The following is a 20,462-nucleotide window of genomic DNA, read 5'->3' as shown; positions in this document are numbered from 1 at the left end:
GTTAGGGTTAGGGTTAGGGTCAGGGTTAGGGTCAGGGTCAGGGTTAGCTATGAGGCTATATGGCCGTGCCGCGGCTCCTGAAACTAATGGGCTACTTGACCGCTCTGACCTCTGCAGCCACGGCCTTTGGAATATGGCTATAAAATAATCAGCTCAACCTCTTATCATGTGATTTTGTAGGCATGCATACAGTATATTGGTCATAGTTAAATAGTTCAAGTTGTCTGGCTTTTTTTCCTTCTTTTTTTTTTTTACATATTTGAAATAACATTTTGAAATATAAAAAAACAGAAGGATGGTTGTGGGTCATACAAATACAAGAGAGTAAACATGTTGAAACATTAGTTACATTATTGGCCTTGTTTATTCTAAGAATTGTTAAACAGGCACCATACTACCATAAGACAGTGTAATTTTGTTGTTTTTTAATTTAATGAGACACGCACGCACAAACGCACGCACGCACGCACGCTTGTTGCTGTGTTTTTTCTTCTTATTCTACGAAATAATTCAAAACGTACAAATTAAGATGGATATTTAAAAAACTCTCTTCCATAGAATAGAATAATAAAATTTCATGTTTGTTCCTCCAATTCCCGTAGGCTTTATTAGACAGGAAAGGACACAGTGACATGGGGCTGAGAGAGGGGAGGACATGCAGTCAAATGTCAGGTTAGGTAGAATAGTTGATAAACAAAATAACTCATATAATTACTTTTAGTTTCCTCAAATATTTTTCTTTTAAACTTTCACTTCAGTGATTTATCCAACTACTACTTTGTACTTCTTCTTAAGTGATAATATTTAGAAGTAACAGTAGTACTTGGAATAAATACTATTTCCTTTGCTTCTCCAGTTTGCCAAGAAATATGGGAACATCTTCAGCCTTCGTTTGTTTGGGGGACAAATGGTTGTTATAAACGGATACAGACTTGTGAGAGAGGCTCTGGCCGTCAGAGGAGAGGACTACGTGGACCGACCAACCTTACCTATTTTTGAAGATCTGATTGGGAATTCAGGTGTGTTTTGAAATGTGGAAAAACAAAATACTTTACCATTTATTCATGTTTTATTCATTTATTCAGGTCTTGTGGCGTCCAATGGTTACTTATGGAAGCAGCAAAGGCGGTTTGCTCTTCACACTCTCAGAAACTTTGGTCTGGGCAAGAAGTCGCTGGAACCGGCCATTCAACAGGAGTGCCAGTATCTCATCCAGGTTTTAGCTCAACAGAAAGGTACTACACACATCACAGGTGTACATTTTTCTTTTCATTATTTTTATTTGCTACATTATTATTTTTTGTAATGCTTACACTTCTATGGAGCCTCTAAATTCCCCTAAAGTCTCCACAGGGACAATCAAGATGATTGGTACAGCTTTTTTTGGGCGATTATACATGAACTTACATTGAAAGCCCGTTACACCGCTGGCGTGTCAGGGTGTAGACACACAAGTTGCCTTTAGGGCTTTAGGGATCCTCTCCCCTTAGCTATGGGCCTTAGGCAGGAGAGTGATACGTCCATGAGAAGACCAATTCAAAGTCACCAAGACTCTCACCTCAATCAAATGTCAACACAAAGATGGTATTGGTTTGTTTAATGGTTCTTCGTTGTTGCTTGTTACAGGTGAAGTCATTAACCCTCACACATCTTTGAACAAGGCTGTGTCAAACATCATCTGTTGTTTGGTGTTTGGTGAATGCATGGAATACAACAACAAGCAGCATCATGTGGCATTCTGGTGGTACTATAAATGTTTTAAACTAATTTAAATTAAATAAAAATAAAGAAAATAAAACCAACAACGCCACCGGGCTTACACCCGGAAAACTAACTAAAAGGACACACAGATTCGTTCTTGATTATACAGAGGCAGATTCCAGTTTCACATGTGATTTATTTAACAGGCTATTAATTTAATAAATACTTTAACACAGGCTTAGGTAACAACACAGTTCATATCAGTTCTTTATGCGTGGATGTATAGTCTTTTAAGAGTCCAGTGGATCTGGACAACACAGGGCACAGACATCCATATCAACAGAGGGCAAGGCAAGGCAACGGCTCCAGCGCACACCGCCGCTCCAGAGAGTTTAGGTTACATCACGTTAGCTGCCCGGGACCACGCGTTGTGGGGCTATGACAGCGAGACCACAACAATCCCGAGTCAGCAGAGATCACATCGGAGCGTTAACAAAGCGGCGCCAGGTGACAGGCCACGGCACTGGAGAGCGGAGGTACGTGGAGCAACACCCAGACCCAGGAAGTGCGTAGGTCAGAGGATGAATGACAAAACGGAACAACATTTTATTGGCCAACGGCCCTAATGATTAGCCAATAGGAAGTGGCATGGTCTGCCCGCAGGCCATACTGCCACAATCAGAAGATTCTGCTCAACTTCAAGGACCTTATTAAAGAAGAGGGCAGCATTTGGGCCCAGGTCAGTTTTCTGTCCCATTCAGTGTCCATGGGACTCTTCAGTTCAACAAAATAAAAACGGGACTTTTTGTTTTATGTTTTATTAAATGTTCATGTTTTACCAAACATTACAAAGACAATTAGTACAGAATGTGAGTACCTGTTCTTATAGATTTACAATGTCGCTCCCTGGCTGATGAAGAGGCTCCCTGGACCTCATCAAAAGATTTTCATTCTGACTCAAAACATAATCGACTATGTTCAAGCCAGGATTGATGAACACAAAGAATCCCACGACCCATCGAATCCACGAGACTATATCGACTGCTTCCTCTCAGTAATATCAGAGGTAGGTGATGCCAAAGGCTCAGCACCAGCCGCACATTATATGGGGGAAGTTGCTCATTTAGATGTAGGTTTTGTTGGATGTTTTGGGCCTTTTTTTAAATAAGGAATAAATAAAATGTTAATAATTTTAATGCTTGATATTACCTTCCTCAAAATTTCAACTTTAAATCACCTTTTTCTACTCCATAAACTAAATTCTCTTCATGCCGATAATGAACCAATAATACATGTGTTTGTTTCATCCACAGAAAGAAGACAAAGAGGCTGGATTTGATCTGAAGAATTTATGTTTATCTGCCATGGATTTGTTTGTTGCTGGCACAGAGACCACCACAACAACATTGAACTGGGCATTACTGTACATGATTCACTTCCCGCACATCCAAGGTGGGTTTGATATTGGAAGCATTTTGTCCAGGGCTGAATATTACAGACCAAGAATAAACATAGAGACTCAGAAAGTCACAATTGTATTTGGTTCACTGTTATTACTTTTAGTAATCTGATATTATCTGGAACCACCTTTCTGTTAACTTAAAAAAATGTACAAAAAGTGGTTACTTTCTTCCTGTTTTAGAGAAGGTCCAGACTGAGATTGATGCGGTGGTGGGGTCGTCTCGCTTGCCCTCAATGCAGGACAGAGACCATCTGCACTACACAAACGCAGTGATCCACGAGGTGCAGAGAATGGGAAACATCATTCCCCTCAATGTGGTGCACATGACCACTAAAGAGACCACTCTGGAGAATTATACCATACCCAAGGTTTGCTCTTTACTGACTAAAGTTATTCTTTAACTCTAAGAAGAGTTCTCCACATTTCCATCTTTATTCTTCCTTAATTTCTTAATAATTGTATCTACATTTAAAACAAATACCTGGCGTGCTGGTCTGGTTTACTGCATCTTGGTAGGTTTTTAGTGATTTAATATTATTTATCTACCTAAGCTTTTTTTTAAACTTTCACGTATGTAAAGTAGTTTACCTATAATAATGTATTAATCTTTGAATACATGAAAGTGTGTCTAAATCTATCTTTTCTTTTTAGGGTGTCATGGTTGTTGGTAACTTAGACTCGGTGCTTCATGACACATCGATGTGGGAATCACCACACACCTTCAACCCTGGGCACTTTCTGGATGAAAATGGGAAATTCAGGAAGAGAGACGGCTTCCTGCCCTTTTCTATTGGTTGGTTTTAGATTCAGTAAATATTGTCAAATTTGTTGGCTCCTTACTATAAGTAAGCATTATTTATCAAGCCAGGTGCTAAAAAAGGCTGTGGCTACAGAGCCGCGGCGCGGTCAAATGGCCCAGCAGTTTCAGGAGCAGCGGCACGGCCATATAGCCTCATGGCTAACCCTGACCCTGACCCTGACCCTAACCCTAACCCTAACCCTAACCTTAACCCTAACCCTAACCCTAACCCTAACCCTAACCCTAACCCTAACCCTGACCCTGACCCTAACCCTAACCTGGCGCGGTCTAACCCGCCGCGGTCAAATAGCCCAGCAGTTTCAGGAGCTGCGGCACAAAATAGCCTAGCAGTTTCGGCCGCACGCCGCGGCTCAGTAGACACTCCCGCTAAAAAAAGGAGAGTAAATGGAAAAATGTACACATTTTTAACATTATCTATTATTTGAAATGGTCACATTTCTGCTGAAAATATAATATAATAAGTGTTTAGTGTCTTACTGCTCCTCATACAATTGTATGCAGATGCGTGCAGAATAGGGTTAATAGAGGATTTACATTTGTAATTCTTTAAACATATACAATGACTCAATATTATTTCTAAATGAGATACTTTAAAGTCCAATTGAATGTCTTATTTTACACATTCATTCAGTCCCAAGTGTTTTAACGAGACACATTGTAATAACAATTTGGTATTTGTTGTAAACATCAACTTAAGAATGGGTTTAAAATGTATGTCTGTCTGTTGTGGATAGAACCTTTACGCTGAACACTGTCTGTTGTCAGGTAAGCGTGTGTGTCTGGGTGAACAGCTGGCTCGTATGGAGTTGTTCCTGTTTTTCTCTGGGCTCCTGCAGCAGTTCACCTTCTTTGCACCCGAGGGAGAGCAGCCCACTCTGGATGCTGACATGGGAATTGTGCGCACTCCAAAGCCCTACAACCTTTGTGTCAAACTCAGATAATCTCCATGATGAGGCATTTTACTAACTAAAAACTACTGTGTTTGAGCTTGAATCAAATATAAAATGAGAACCTCTGACATGCTTTGCAATGTGAGCTTTTTCTATGACATTGTAAACAATCAAATAAATATAATCAAACTTTTCATCAGCAATTTTGTTCCAACCATTACTGACGTCACTAGTCAAGTGTTGCTATGGCAGCCACATGCCACATTTGTAAAAAAATGACGAAACCCTGAAGAACTGTATTTGTCATTGACACAAACATGAAATGGGTTTCCCCTCAAATGCATTTGAAGTATGAAATGGAAAATAAACTGAGGATTCTTTTTTTGTTTTTTTTCTACAATTTTGACATTAAAATGAGATCAAAGGATTTGTCACACAATTTTGGTCAGCATGTTTTTGTCTTGACATTGGGTTTCCTTTTGCATATGCAGCATGTTTTATGAGCACAATCTGAATGTTTAGCCTCATTGTGGAGATGAAAGGCGCTGAAGAAAGACGTGTCAAAGCAAAGCTCTCAACTAGGTCAGTGACCTCCTTAAGATGTTTCACACTGACAAAAACCTTCATACGAAGACAGATTCTCACAGAGTATGCTTCCTGGCTGACTAACTTAAAATTAGGTAATCATATTTATGATTATTAGATTAGATTATGTGTGATCATTGTCATAGAGGATTATGACAAATGTTCAATAATGAAGTCATGTTTTAGCAAAGAAACAAATGCCTGTAACTGCCGCAGCACAAGAAGATTCAAGCTCTGAATGTCATACCAGAATACATGGCAGAGGTAGGAACTTCTTTGTTTAAAATAGTAGTAAAGTTAATTTTGAATGAAGAAAGTCTTTGTTTTACAGGTACTTGGTCATGTTGAGTGTTGTCTGGACCTAAAGAATGATCTGAAATGCCTCCAGTCAGTTGGAGTGGCCATATCTTACTCCTCTTGTACAGCATCTGTGAGTACTGCGTTGTAATCTGTCTAAATCCCTCAAAAAGTTTATATTTTGTAGTTCCATGGGTCCTGAGAGGTTTGGTTAGAATACAGATACAATAGGTACTCAATACTACACCATGCTCAGTGTTAATCAGGTTTACTTGACTGGTTTTGGACCAAATAATGCAATCTGATCCAAACCAAATGCAAAGACAAACTAACATTTAAAGAAGAATAAACAAAGGCTTGGTTTTGTCCAGGTGTAAACTGTGCTATATAAAACAAACTTGCAAGTTCTTGATCACAATTTGAATCAAGTCAAAAGTTGGTTCAAGTCTTGAGATGAACTTTAGGGGCCGTGGTGCAATGGGTTCATTTGGCTCTTTTATTTATGACTCTGCACCCAAGTACCACTGCCAAAGACAACTTTCCCTCCGAGGGACAATAGACTTTTACTTAACTCAAATCAGATTAAAGATCTTCACTGAGAATAAGGATGCGCTCACACTTGACCGTGTTTGGTCCTGGTTTATTTGAGTCCAGTTTAGTCCTGTCCAGGTCCAAGTTTATCCCACAATTTAGTGTTTGTTCTTCTCAAGTTCTGCATGCACACTTGCACAAAGGGTTACCAGGGTCAGGTGAGGACAAAGTTGTGTGAAAACAATGGTGCAGTTCGTCTGTGGTTTCTAATGGAGCGTGACCTTATTTCTACGTGTCTTTCCACAATCTGGAAAACAACAAGCGTTCATGAGAAAAAAGATGTACAAAAGTCGCAGTTAAGTTTTGCTCTCATTTGCAGACTGGATTTTGCTTACCTCATCCTGCACCAAGTTCAACCATCTCGGATCTTTGACTGTGGAGCCGCCTGTTCCCTTCCTCATGGGGTCCAACCTGACTCTGCACTGCCACGTTCACCGATGTCCACACCTGTAAGTTCAAAACACATCCTGAAATCACATCTATTCATCTATCCATCTCATGTTTCTAAAAGCTCCAAGTCTTGCAGATCACATATATATTTAGAGATGGAAAAGGAAAGAGTGTTGCCATGGAAATTCATCAACTGCACCGCAATATTCTCTCTAACCAACTTTCGAGAGCCACTGTCCTTGGTGTACTGCAAGAAACAGGATCCTGGGGCAGATTACTACGTCACTGGGATAACTCTACGCAGTGGCCGTAAGTACTTTTTATTTACACTGACGAAGTTACAGTTACTTTTAATGTGAGGCGAGTAGTAGTTGTCGGAATAATAGTGCAGACGTTACACTGCACTAAGTATATGAGTCATTTACAATAAAATGTAAATGACTCATATTTATATCTTTTTGAAGTGCCACCAGATAAACCTTTAAACATCAGCTGTGAAACTACGAGAAATGCTGACTTTGTCGACTGCAAATGGAATAAAGGAAAAGAGACGCATGACCCCACCGCCTACAATGTTTCTGTCGACATGTAAGATGTCTTTTCGCTGATCTGCATTGAACAACTGCCACTGCTTCAATCTAATTAATGATGTGCTGTATGTTATTTGTTGTAGAGGAAATGGTTCACTGGTTTATTCCCGAAAGGTGCAGGATGAAGAAAACTGTTCGATACCACACAAAATATTTGCTGATCCTTTGACGTACAAGTTGACTGTTTTTGCCCACAATCACTTTGGAAATTCACGATCGGATCCACTGACCTTCTCCCTCAGTGATATCGGTATTGATATGGACTGTGTTAATACATAATAGTCTGGTGTAACATTATGACCACACGTTTGACTTTATAAATGTGAAATATAACTCCCAAAAAACAATGAATACATTTAAGTGAAGCCATGTGAAATGCAAAGGCTTGGTTTAATCTTGTCGTTTTTTTTTTAATTCACTAGCAAGGACCACAACACCAGCGACGATGCCAAGTGTTTACTGGCACACGAGAAACATGAACAATACAAATGTACAGAAGTTGATGCCGTTTTGGGGCTTCTGGCGATGAGGGCTGAAGGCTCCCGGGCCTCGATACCCCCGTCTAGGAGATGAATTAGAATAAATGAAAGAGGGTGGCAAAGGAGGGGCACGAAATCAACAACACTGATGTGTGTGACCTGGATACTTACATAGTGTAGCCGCAGGAAGGGGCGTAAAAGGGGTGTGGTCCTGCTCCCAAACTTTTATTTGATCTGGCAAAGCAAATAATGACCACACTTTTGCAGACCAGGAACAGCCCACAAGACTTTATGAGGCAGTTTGGCAGGTTTATTTAAACTTGACCATTGCAAGGATGATATTTTATTGTCGTCAAATGTGTTCAAATCTATGAATTTACTGTGACTGTCAGTGGCCATAATGTTCTGCCAGATTTGTGTATTTTTTTTTTTACAATGAACCTGATTTTTTGTGGTGAACTGTCACTTTTTTTTGCAGTGGTCCCTGAAACACCTCACGTTACGCAAATAGACTTTAAGAATGAATCTTTGGTCGCCGTTTTGCGATGGAACTCCCATGAATCTTCTGAAAATCTTGAGCCGTACATAAGAGTGCGCACGGCAAACGGGCACCGGGTCATTTCCACCACATTATCTGAGGCAAATATTCTGTATTTTTTCTCTAGCTTGGCCAAAAATCCCCCTCCAACCGCTTGTATCTTCTTCTTCTTCTTCTTCTTCTTCTTCTTCTTCTTCTTCTTCTTCTTCTTCTTCTTCTTCTTCTTCTTCTTCTTCTTCTTCTTCTTCTTCTTCTTCTTCTTCTCTGTCCTTTTTAATCACACATCCTCGGTCCAAGTCTAAACTGCTTCACTCTGCTCGCTCTGCTCTAATCTCCAAAGCATCTTACATAAACGATCACAGTGATGCTTAAAGGTGCAACGTGTCACTTTCTGTTTTCTGTTGTAAACATAGCTTGCTAACTTATTCATTCTTTTTTATCACCAAAAATATCTACGTTCAAAGCCTCACTGTGGAACATCCCAGGCACACAAAAGTTACATCGTGCATCTTTAACTCTAAATCTATAAACTCTGGCTCCCGTCTTTTCCTGCCACTGCCTTCCAAACATACACACCCATTACCACAAACATTACTATGCATTGAAACATCTTTACTAGTACTTATGTATGCTTTACAGGAAGAGGTAGAAGTCTTAGAAATTGAAGATGGTTCGGTTCAAATGACAGGGTTACGCCCACTTACAGACTACGAGTTTCAGGTGAAAACATGCACCAAACTATTTCAACAAACAGATACTAATGCTCTCACTGTCAGAAGAAAGGTTTGCAGCAAATGGAGCCCATCGTTTTTGAAGAAAACTCCCGGCAAAGGTATAGTGTTTGTTTTTCACTGATCCAGATTACTATTTATGGCATTTAATAATTTCCCTGGTCTAGAATAACATGTGAGAATGTGCAGAGGAAAGAGAATGTACTTAAGCATACTGTGATTAGAGCTGTTCTTAAATAAACACTAAACAGATGTATGGATGGAGTGAAAGGTATTGAGAAAAGAGAAATGTATTAATAAATATAAACGGATGAACGCAAACAGACACAAGACAATTGTAGAACTTTCTATTGACTAATTGAAATAAACGTACATATCTTTATACACAGGGCCTTCGCAGCCGCTGCATGTCTGGAGGGATTCAGTAATTACTATGAAAGAGGAGCAACAAGAAGTGATGGTGTTCTGGAAGGTACTGCTGATGCCAAATAACTCATTTAACACCCATTAAACAAGCGTGGTGAACTGTTCTAGTTGAACGTCTTCTTCTTCAGCCTCCTCCAGCTCACGATTACAGTGGCGAGGTCGATCGATATGAGGTCGTCTTTGGAGAAGGTCAAAAACAGGAACACAGTTGTACTCCCGTGTGCTCTGCCAAAGTTCCATTGTTACAACCAATCAGCGTCACTGCTGTCACCCCGTATGGGACGTCCCCGCCCGCCACTGTCCCCCTCACACAATCAGGTACTGTACAAGGCAGACAGAAGTACCACAGGGACTTACACATACTTGAGTAACATTTGGAATAAATAGTACTTCAACTACTTCTATTTCAGTAAGATTTTTGTTTTAGTTTTAAGTGCACTACGTATCAGTCTTCATAAGTTATTGCTTTGCCTGGAATGTTTCACTGTATGTCCATCTCCATGGAGACAAACAGGTGCCACCATCAGGCCAAGTGTCAGGTCGGATCAGTGGAAAGGCGAGCCCAGAATATTGTGTTTAAAAAAAATATCTATATATCAATCATCAGGTGAGTTTAAGCCATACTTTGGAACAGGCAAAGCAATAACATCTCCATGGAGACAAGCAGGTGGCCAAACCCCCACTAGAAAAGTTACACAATGCTCCTTTAATAATTCTTATGTGTGGATATGTTTTGATAAAAGTACAATTTGTTTTTTGTGCCTCTGATTTTTTGGAATAATTGAATGGTTATTCTGGCTTTATATCTGATTATATTGTCATTATAAATCAAATATATTGACAACACTTTCTTAGAGCGAGAGTTATAATGTAATTACTTTGATGTGCTTCTCTAATGAGAACATGAGTTTGTTTTTTAAAACTTCCCTGGAAAACTTTAGATACTCCACCAAAAGGTCAGTTTCAATGTGCTCCCTCTACAAAAACATACATATAGGCTATACATTGTTTTGTGTTGGGGTTTTCCTAGATGCACCTGGGCCAGGGTTGAGAGAATTGACTCCTTCGGTAAATGGCAGTGCCCTGACTGTGACCTGGGCCAGCCCTGAACAACAGGAGGAACTGCTGAGTTATGTAACAGAGTGGACCACCCTTCCCCCAACAGCACTGCACTGGAAAACTGTGTCCAAAGATCACAACTATGCAACTGTAAAAGGTGAAGTGAGCTGAACGTTAACACTGACCTCTAGTGGCCGGCCACAGCATTGCGACTTAGATGGGTTCTGTAACTAAAAAGTTAGCAATGATTCTTTGTTTATTCAACGTACATATATATATATATATATATATATATATATATATATATATATATATATATATATATATATATATATATATATATATATATATATATATATATATATATATATATATATATAGACTATATTAGTGCATTTTAATAACATATATCTTAATGGTTGTATATAAGTTGTTATCTTTCTTTAAACTATCTTGAATGCTTTTCCAAAGGTCTGACGCCAGGTGTACTTTACAATATTTCTGTCTATGCTGTGACCACAAGGGGCGTCTGTGCTCCATCATCTTCTGTCGTCTACTCCAAACATCTAAGTGAGTTTTGGCCTCTTTGAATTTACCAAATCCCCTTTATCTTTCCAAGTCCTTTTCTCACTTCTTTGTGTTTTGCCCAGAGCCGCAGTTTGGTCCAGACCTGACAGTTTTGGCCCATGAGACCAACAAAGTCCTGGTGAAGTGGGACGAGCTGCCAGTGGAGCAGAGGAGAGGCTTCATCACATCTTACACCATTTACTATCATCAGAATCAGAATCAGAATCATGCGTTGGACTCCAGCAGCTCCCAGCTCAAAGGTGAGTTAAACTTAGACGTATACACCACTCAAACAGCAAAATGTATAAGCAAACTTCAATAGGCCTGTTGAGTTGAATATCTAAAGATCCTCTACAATTTGATGGCTTAATATTTGTTGAAAAGCTTCTGGTTTGCTTCAATTTGACAATTTTCCCAAAACCTTACACAGAGTTGGATCATTTGATTGTGTTTGTCTTTAGTAAAAACTGGCACACTTCTCACTTCCTCGTGTGCTTGAGTGTGAGGAAATGCAGTCACCTCTACCATTTACCTCATGGAAAGTGAGCACCCTGCAGCCTGTCTCCCTCCCACAAAGAGTCAATTTGTCCGCAGGGTTTTTTGGCTTATTCCAGTAAAGCGGTTTAATCCAACCACTTCTTACGCAGTCAACAATGAGCCAAATGTGCCACTAGATCTGAAAACATTTGGTGTAAAACAGGACTAAAATAGATGTAAAAGTATAAACCCTAACTTTAAAGTAGAACTTAAACATACATATTGTAAAAAGACATTTAGTTGTATCAGAAGGAGTTGATGTTCAGTGCCATAACATCACACTGTAACTATGCACAAAAAATAGTTATTTTGAGGTGTAGTCAATGGATGAGTGGCTTTAATGAGAATCTTATTTCTTTGGAGTGAATCATAAGTATATGAGAAGTGGCTGTACTCAAAGCGTAAACAGGAAGCTGCATGGCAAAGTGCACCACATGCAACATGCAGCAGAGGCTCAAGAGACCCACCATGTGCCTCTTTATGGCAGGTTATAACTGCTTTATGGCCAGTAGCATATATATATATATATATATATATATATATATATATATATATATATAGTGTATAGTTCTTGCTGCCGTTCCCCCAAAAACACCAGTAAGCAGTTTGTGTGGTTGTGAAAAGTACCCTTGTGGTTCTGACTATTGTGTGGTGTATATTTCCTACAATTTGGCCCTTTATTTCCGCTCAGTGTCTGTGCCAGCGCCAGGACCCAGACAGCACTGGCTGGACTGTCCAGAGGGCACCCTGGCTCTGGAGATGACCGCCTCCACTGCAGCCGGAGAGGGTCCGAGGGGACCTCGTATCTTCTCCCACCCGCCCACTCCTCCAGGTTACAGACATCACATTTTATAGTTGTTGGATATTATTCAACAAGCTCCTAAGTTCTTCTATAAACCACAAACCAAACTTTGATGCAAGTAGGTACACAAAATAAAAATGTTAAAATAAAATGGAAATTATTAGTCATGACACATTCAGGGATGGTCCAATATGGATCGTTTAGAGGACAAAGGCACAAAGAGACTGGGGCCGCTCAGTGAAAATATTTCAGCCAAATATCAGCAAAATCTTCAATATTGAATCAATCAAAAAATACTCTCCGGTATCACCAACATCTTTAAAACAGGGTTAAAAACATAGAATACTTTAAGCATTTGGTTAAGGTGAGAGTGTCTGCAAGTGCCAGGGACAGAGTGTGGGCAGGCTCAGTGCTTTCTGTCTGTGAATAAAACAACTTAAAATAACATGTTTTCACTAAACAAACCCTTCCTCTCTCATGTGTTCTGCAGTTGGCCTTGTGGTGGTCATCATCTTCATCATCACCTTATTTATTGCCATCATAGTCAACCTGATGTGCTGGAAATGTGTGCGGCAAAGGTAATTGAAAGGTGCACTATGTAGCTTTTCTCACACCTGCTCGTTTCTATGGAAATGTTATTGGATTGTCTGGAATGTTCCACAATTAGGCATTTAACTTATCTAGCCTCTTGCATTTAGTCAAGTTCAGGAGTTTTTGTTGCTAAAAAGAATAGTGGTGGCGCCATACTGTGGAACATTCCAGACAAACGTACATCTTCATGGAGACATAATAAAGGACACATGTCAATACAAGTGTCATTTCAAAACGTGTGATCCAGACGTGTGACAGCTTCAGAATATAAACGGTCGAGCCGCCACCAAAACCAAAAACCACAAAATGAATGAGAACTGAAGCCTTTGTATAAGGAACTTTAACTGTGGAAGAAACAGCTCTTTGCCCTTGTCTACATCCAGTACGGGTACAAAAGAGGACTGGGCTTTTTTGAAATAACTCATGTTACTTGTGCTCATTCAAACAAAGCTTCAAACAAATACACTTAATATTAAAATGCAGACTAATTTGATACTTTTTACCTTGTTATTGCTTATGTGTTAAGGTGAATTTACACTTTATTGTCCCCATAGCGAAATGTGTCCTCTGCATGTGTAACTATGACAATCAAAAGCAAAATGTCCTTAAGGCTGTGAAGACATATTTGATCTAACCAAGCTATGATATTATGTTTGCTTTTCTCTAGGATTAAACAGAAGTGCGTTGCATGGGGCCCAGAGTGGCTCGGGCACAACCTGCCACAGCTAAAAAACAGCAACGCTATCAAACTCCTGGAGGAAAACATCTTTATTGTAAGGAAGAAACAAAAAAGCAATATATCGTGATACTGTATTGTCAATGTAATGCTTTGTTTACATGAATTGTTTCGTTGCAGCAGCAGCTAAAAATCATAAGGAAACTACAAAGACCATGATCCTCTGGGACATGTCAGTGCAGAAAAATGACCCTTTACACTTGAATTTTTCTTTATTCCATTTTGTCCACATCTGCTAAAAGGGAACTCTCAAGCTGTTTGATATGTTGGACGTAAAAATGAAGCTGTAACCCTCTCATTTCTTTTAAAACAATAATAGGACTTTTGTATGGAATTTGCCTGCACATTTTTGTAATGAAGCACATTTTTGCTTTATTACAAATCCCTGAAACTCATTTTAGTGAATTTACCTTAAGTTTAAAACCAATAAAAGCTCAAACTAGAGTCAGAGTCAGACCATCCTTCCAGAAACCAGCTTTACTCATTCATATGTAGCTTGTTTTTACTCATAATTAGAGTAAACAGACATCAGAATCCAAAACTACAGAGTCTCAGCTTCATAAAGGCCAATTGTTTGTGTTCCAAAAAGTTCAGGAGCTTCAGTTTCATTTGGGGCTCATTTTAGTCAGGCGTTTTAGAAAAAAATATGACAGTAATGATTAACGCAAATGCATTTTAAAGGAAAAGGCAGTATTTCTACGTTTCTGTCTCTCCACAATATCTCAAAAAATATCATACCATGAAATGAATATTGTGATAAAATGAGATTTGCGCTTTTGCCTTCATTGTGTCATTGGACATGGGTTAAGCATAACTTGAATGCCCAAAGGCTACAAAAGCCCACCACTAAATACAACTTTTACTCAGATATGTGTCATCAATTAATTCATCCGTAATCATTGAACATTTCCTTGTATTTTGCAGTTGGAGAGCAGTGAGCCATCCTTATGTTCCTCATTCAACGACCCGCCTTTGTCCCCCATCAGTTTACTGTCACAGAACGAGGGGGAGGAGCTGTACCCCTCTGTCCTCGTGGAGACGGGACCATCGCGGACCGAATCCACTTTGATTTTAGCAGAATCTACACATGACATTTACAATTCGAGCATTAGAATGGATCATGTCAACTATAAACCACAAACTGCCTTGTGTTTTCCTGAAGACGAGGAGTTGAAGTGCAGTGAAGAGCAAAACACATCCATAGATCAGTTTGAGGGATTTATTGCAGGATTATTGTCCAATGTACGAGTGGATCTGAATGACTCTCCTATTGGGCTAAATCTGGACACTGTTCAATGCCCCTCCGGGTCTAAAACGGATGAAATTAACATGTCTTTAATGGAAACGGACTGAGAGAATGGATTTTAAACCGGACTTGCTGCTCGTGGAACTAGCTGAAGATGGATCTGATGAAGTGGATTAGTGGACTTTTGGATTTGGATCTTTAATCTGCCCAAAGTGGTCCGAGGAACAAACTCAAGGAGACGGACATTAAGGCCGTCTCAGCTCTCCCTGTATTCACTTTTCTGGTGTTCAATAAATAATAATCAATCTTGCCTGAATTTTTTATGTTAAGTGTCTATTGTTTGTATTTCATTTCTGTTTCAATTTAGAATTATTTTTGATTTTGTTGATTAAATGTATTGTAATAAAACCAGACAAACAATTACTTCACCATCAAGCAGTATTTTTTGCCCTGAAACTGTATCATAAAGTCCCCCCTCCCCCTCGATCCCTTTTCAGAATTGACTGAAGCAAGTTAAATAAGTTCAAGTCCCACCCTGATCAAACGAAGGGGAAGTCCCTCAAAAACCCTTGTGCAGTGTCAAGTACAGATGTCTTGGCACCTGGGCAAAAAAAACAGTCTCACTTCCATTTTCGTTATAGTAGATTGTAGTATATATATTTGTATATTCACATGTATATATAGTCTACTCTCCCAAGAAAAAGGTACTATAAAGTGTATGTGTGATGAATTTACATTTTCACTAACTTTGACTATTCCCTGTAACAAGTAGCCAACTATTGAATACTATTGAATACTATGAATACTACTCATTTACATTACTAACTTATTCTAATCCTTTATTCTTTTTATCCTAACTGAAGTTTTCCCAACTTCTGTGAACGCACAAGACTGAGAGTTTTGAGATGTAGCTACGTAGTTTATCTTAAAATGGATTATCTGGTGTGTAGTGTCATTTCAAAATAATTTCCATGCACTGTTTTTATTTCTATCTATCTATATATATATATATGACTATGGGAAATGAGTCATGCAACTTCTAAACTACAGTTTGAACTTTCTGTTTGCATTTGGAGCCAGTGTCATCTTGTAAGTCTCAGATCAGTTGTTCAGCTCGGATACACTCACTGTAGTACACTCTCTGTAGTACACTCTCTGGAGTACACGCTCTGGAGTACACGCTCTGGAGTACTCTCTCTGTAGTACACTCTCTGGAGTACACGCTCTGGAGTACACGCTCTGGAGTACACGCTCTGGAGTACTCTCTCTGTAGTACACTCTCTGGAGTACACGCTCTGGAGTACACTCTCTGGGGTACACTCTCTAGGGTACACTCTCTGGAGTACACTCTGGAGTATACTCTCTGGAGTACACTCTTTGGAGTATACTCTCTGGAGTACACTCTTTGGAGTACACTCTCTGGAGTACACTCTCTGGAGTACACTCTCTGCAGTACACTCTGGAGTACACTCTCTGGGGTACACTCTCTAGAGTACACTCTCTGGAGTACACTCTCTGGAGTACACTCTCTGGAGTACTCTCTGGAGTACTGTCTGGAGTACACACTCTCTGGAGTATACACTCTGAAGTACACTCTCTGGAGTACACTCTCTGGAGTACACTCTCTGGAGTACACTCTGGAGTATACTCTCTGGAGTACACTCTCTGGAGTACACTCTCTGCAGTACACTGCAGTACACTCTCTGGGGTACACTCTCTAGAGTACACTCTGGAGTACACTCTCTGGAGTACACTCTCTGGAGTACTCTCTGGAGTACTGTCTGGAGTACACACTCTCTGGAGTACACACTCTGGAGTACACTCTCTGGAGTACACTCTGGAGTACACTTTCTAGAGTACACTCTGCAGTACACTCTGGAGGACACTCTGGAGTACACTCTCTAGAGTACACTCTGGAGTACATATGTCGGTGTAATCCCTCATTCGTCCAGGAGTGTTCCATAGTAGAAAAAGCTTCAGTTGTAGTCATCTGGACTCAGTTTGAAAAATTAGACGTTTCGACTCTCATCCAAGAGTCATTGTCAATAAAAGAATTTATTGAAATGCAAGGCATGGCTTCCCCAGGATACAGTCTGTAATACAGAGGCCGGTCTATCGCTTCCTCTTTTTCCAGCCTTTGTAAACAGTCTATCACTTTCTTCTTGTAGCCACTGGTCGGATCTCTTTTCAAGCGCTCGTATGTGGTCGTGTCCTCGAGGAGGGTGTGGACTTTGGCTTCGTAATCAGCTGCGTTGAGAATCACAGTGCAACGTCCCTTGTCTGCTGGGAGGATGTTGATGCTATGATCTTTTTCCAGTGCTGAAAGTGCTATTCTCTCTTCAGATGTGATATTTGAAGGAGGTGGTTTGGCACTCTTCAATTAGGAAGAACAAAATGACTGAATCGGAGGCTGCAGACCTGAGGTTACGTGTCACAGCGACCCTGAAGAGTGCCAAACCACCGCCTTCAAATATGTATATGTACATGTATTACAGACTGTATCCTGGTGAAGCCATGCCTTGCATTTATGGCCTTCCAAAAATACACAAAAAGGAGGTTCCACTCAGACCCATAGTGTGCAGCACAGATTCCATCACTTACAATGTGGCCAAGCATTTAACAACTATATTGGCTCCGCTTGTGGGGAATTCGGAACATCATGTGGAAAACACGCACAACTTTGTGGATAAAGTGAAACATCTCCAACTGGACCCAGATGACCTCATGGTTTCATATGATGTGGTGTCCCTGTTCACCTGCATCCCAACCATTGATGCAGTAGCAGCGGTGAGGATCAGACTGCAGGAAGACACCACCCTACAGGAAAGGACCAAACTGACACCTGAACACATATGTAAACTGTTGGACATCTGTCTGAACACCACTTACTTTCAATTCCGGGGACAATTTTACAGACAGATTCATGGCTGTGCCATGGGCTCGCCCGTCTCTCCCATAGTGGCCAACCTGTACATGGAGCACTTTGAGAAGAAGGCACTGGCCTCTTTCTCAGGCATAGCCCCAAAACTGTGGCTCCGCTATGTCGATGATACTTTTGTAACAATTAAGAAACAAGAGCTGGAAACCTTCTCTGATCACATCAATGCTGTGGACCCACATATCAGGTTTACAAGAGAAGACGCTAAGGAGAATCGCTTGGCCTTTCTTGATTGTTCCACGATCAGAGGAGAGGACGGGAAACTCCAAATAGAAGTATATAGGAAACCTACACACACGGACCAGTATCTGCTCTTTGGTTCCAACCACCCACTACAGCACAAGCTGGGTGTGATCAGAACCTTACAACACAGAGCTCAAGGTGTGCCCACCAGCTCAGAGGGCAAGAAGAAAGAGGAAAAACATGTCCGAAATGCCCTCTCAGCCTGTGGTTACCCCGCTTGGGCTCTCAACAGAGTGAAGAGAACCAAGAAGCAGGACAAAAGGGAAACTGAACAGAGAAGGAAGGGTGTCTCTATCCCTTATGTGTCTGGCCTGTCGGAAAAACTGCAGAGAATTTTTAGACAACACGAAGTCCCTGTTTATTTTAAACCAGGAAACACTTTAAGACAAAAACTGGTTCACCCAAAGGACAAGTTGCCGACTCAAAAACAGAGCAATGTAGTTTATTCGATCCAATGCAGTGAAGAAAGCTGTAAAGAACGTTACATAGGTGAGACGAAACAGCCTCTACACAAGAGGCTTTATCAGCACAGAAGAAATACAAGTTCAGGACCTCAGAGCGCCGTGCATCTCCATCTTGAAGCCTCTAATCACTCGTTTGAAGACGGTGAGGTGAAGGTTTTAAGCAGGGAGAAAAGATGGTTTGAAAGAGGAGTCAAGGAAGCTATTTTTGTTAAAAAAGAAAGACCTTCTTTAAACAGAAATGGAGGGCTAAGATTCAATCTTCCTGGTATCTATAATGGAATACTGAACCCCTGGAAAGGTAGAGGACATTCAGATGCTAATCAGGTACTCAGGGTGGTTGAGCCAGGGTCTCACAAAGACAAAGAGGATTCTAATAGCCCATTAAGATTCTGAATAGGCTAGCTCGGTAGATACAAGGGGGGAGTTTCTGTTGAAACAAACAACTCTTGCTACTTCAGGAAGGCTCCGCCCAATGGGCGGGTCTTACCACAGAACAGTATTAATATCGGAGTTCTCGATCTAAATTATTTTATTGACAATGACTCTTGGATGAGAGTCGAAACGTCTAATTTTTCAAACTGAGTCCAGATGACTACAACTGAAGCTTTTTCTACTCTGGAGTACACACTCTCTGGAGTACACTCTCTGGAGTACACTCTCTGGAGTACACTCTATGGAGTACACTCTCTGGAGTACACTCTATGGAGTACACTCGCTGCAGTACACTCTCTGGAGTACACACTCTCTGCAGTACACTCTCTGCAGTACACTCTCTGGAGTACACTCTATGGAGTACACTCTCTGGAGTACACTCTATGGAGTACACTCGCTGCAGTACACTCTCTGGAGTACACTCTCTGGAGTACACTCTCTGGAGTACACTCTCTGCAGTACACTCTGTGGAGTACACTCCTTGGAGTACACTCTCTGGAGTACACTCTTTGGAGTACACTCTCTGGAGTACACTCTCTGGAGTACACTCTCTGGAGTACACTCTCTGGAGTACTCTCTGGAGTACACACTCTGGAGTACACTCTCTGGAGTACACTCTCTGGAGTACACTCTCTGGAGTACACTCTGGAGTATACTCTCTGGAGTACACTCTCTGGAGTACACTCTCTGCAGTACACTCTGGAGTACACTCTCTGGAGTACACTCTCTGTAGTATATTCTCTGGAGTACACTCTATGGAGTACACTCTCTGGAGTACACTCTATGGAGTACACTCGCTGCAGTACACTCTCTGGAGTACACACTCTCTGCAGTACACTCTCTGCAGTACACTCTCTGGAGTACACTCTATGGAGTACACTCTCTGGAGTACACTCTATGGAGTACACTCGCTGCAGTACACTCTCTGGAGTACACTCTCTGGAGTACACTCTCTGGAGTACACTCTCTGCAGTACACTCTGTGGAGTACACTCCTTGGAGTACACTCTCTGGAGTACACTCTTTGGAGTACACTCTCTGGAGTACACTCTCTGGAGTACACTCTCTGGAGTACACTCTCTGGAGTACTCTCTGGAGTACACACTCTGGAGTACACTCTCTGGAGTACACTCTCTGGAGTACACTCTCTGGAGTACACTCTGGAGTATACTCTCTGGAGTACACTCTCTGGAGTACACTCTCTGCAGTACACTCTGGAGTACACTCTCTGGAGTACACTCTCTGTAGTATATTCTCTGGAGTACACTCTCTGTAGTACACTCTCTTGAGTACACTCTCTGCAGTACACTCTGGAGTACACTCTTTGCAGTACACTCTCTGTAGTACA

The 20,462-nt window shown here is 40.8% G+C and overlaps 1 protein-coding gene and 1 pseudogene across 1 annotated transcript; both read left to right on the top strand.

The window, feature by feature from the left end:
* Positions 1–837: 837 nt before the first annotated feature.
* LOC140372484 (cytochrome P450 2J4-like) lies at positions 838–5,076 on the top strand. Its single transcript, XM_072459580.1, has 9 exons — positions 838–1,019; positions 1,086–1,235; positions 1,627–1,730; positions 2,384–2,440; positions 2,591–2,767; positions 3,015–3,153; positions 3,344–3,531; positions 3,815–3,956; positions 4,749–5,076. The coding sequence occupies exons 1-9, from the start codon at positions 908–910 to the stop codon at positions 4,922–4,924; spliced, it is 1,245 nt and encodes a 414-aa protein (XP_072315681.1). The 5' UTR covers positions 838–907; the 3' UTR covers positions 4,925–5,076.
* Positions 5,077–6,671: 1,595 nt separating this feature from the next.
* LOC140372479 (interleukin-12 receptor subunit beta-2-like) lies at positions 6,672–15,215 on the top strand (annotated as a pseudogene).
* Positions 15,216–20,462: the final 5,247 nt, after the last annotated feature.

The sequence above is a fragment of the Eucyclogobius newberryi genome, unplaced genomic scaffold, assembly GCF_026437365.1.
Source record: "Eucyclogobius newberryi isolate DKJ021-1_F unplaced genomic scaffold, fEucNew1.0.hap1 SCAF_237, whole genome shotgun sequence".
NCBI classification, from domain to species: Eukaryota; Metazoa; Chordata; class Actinopteri; order Gobiiformes; family Gobiidae; genus Eucyclogobius; species Eucyclogobius newberryi.
The sequence above is the reverse complement of the archived record's forward strand: the minus strand, read 5'-3'. Positions and strand labels throughout refer to the sequence as shown.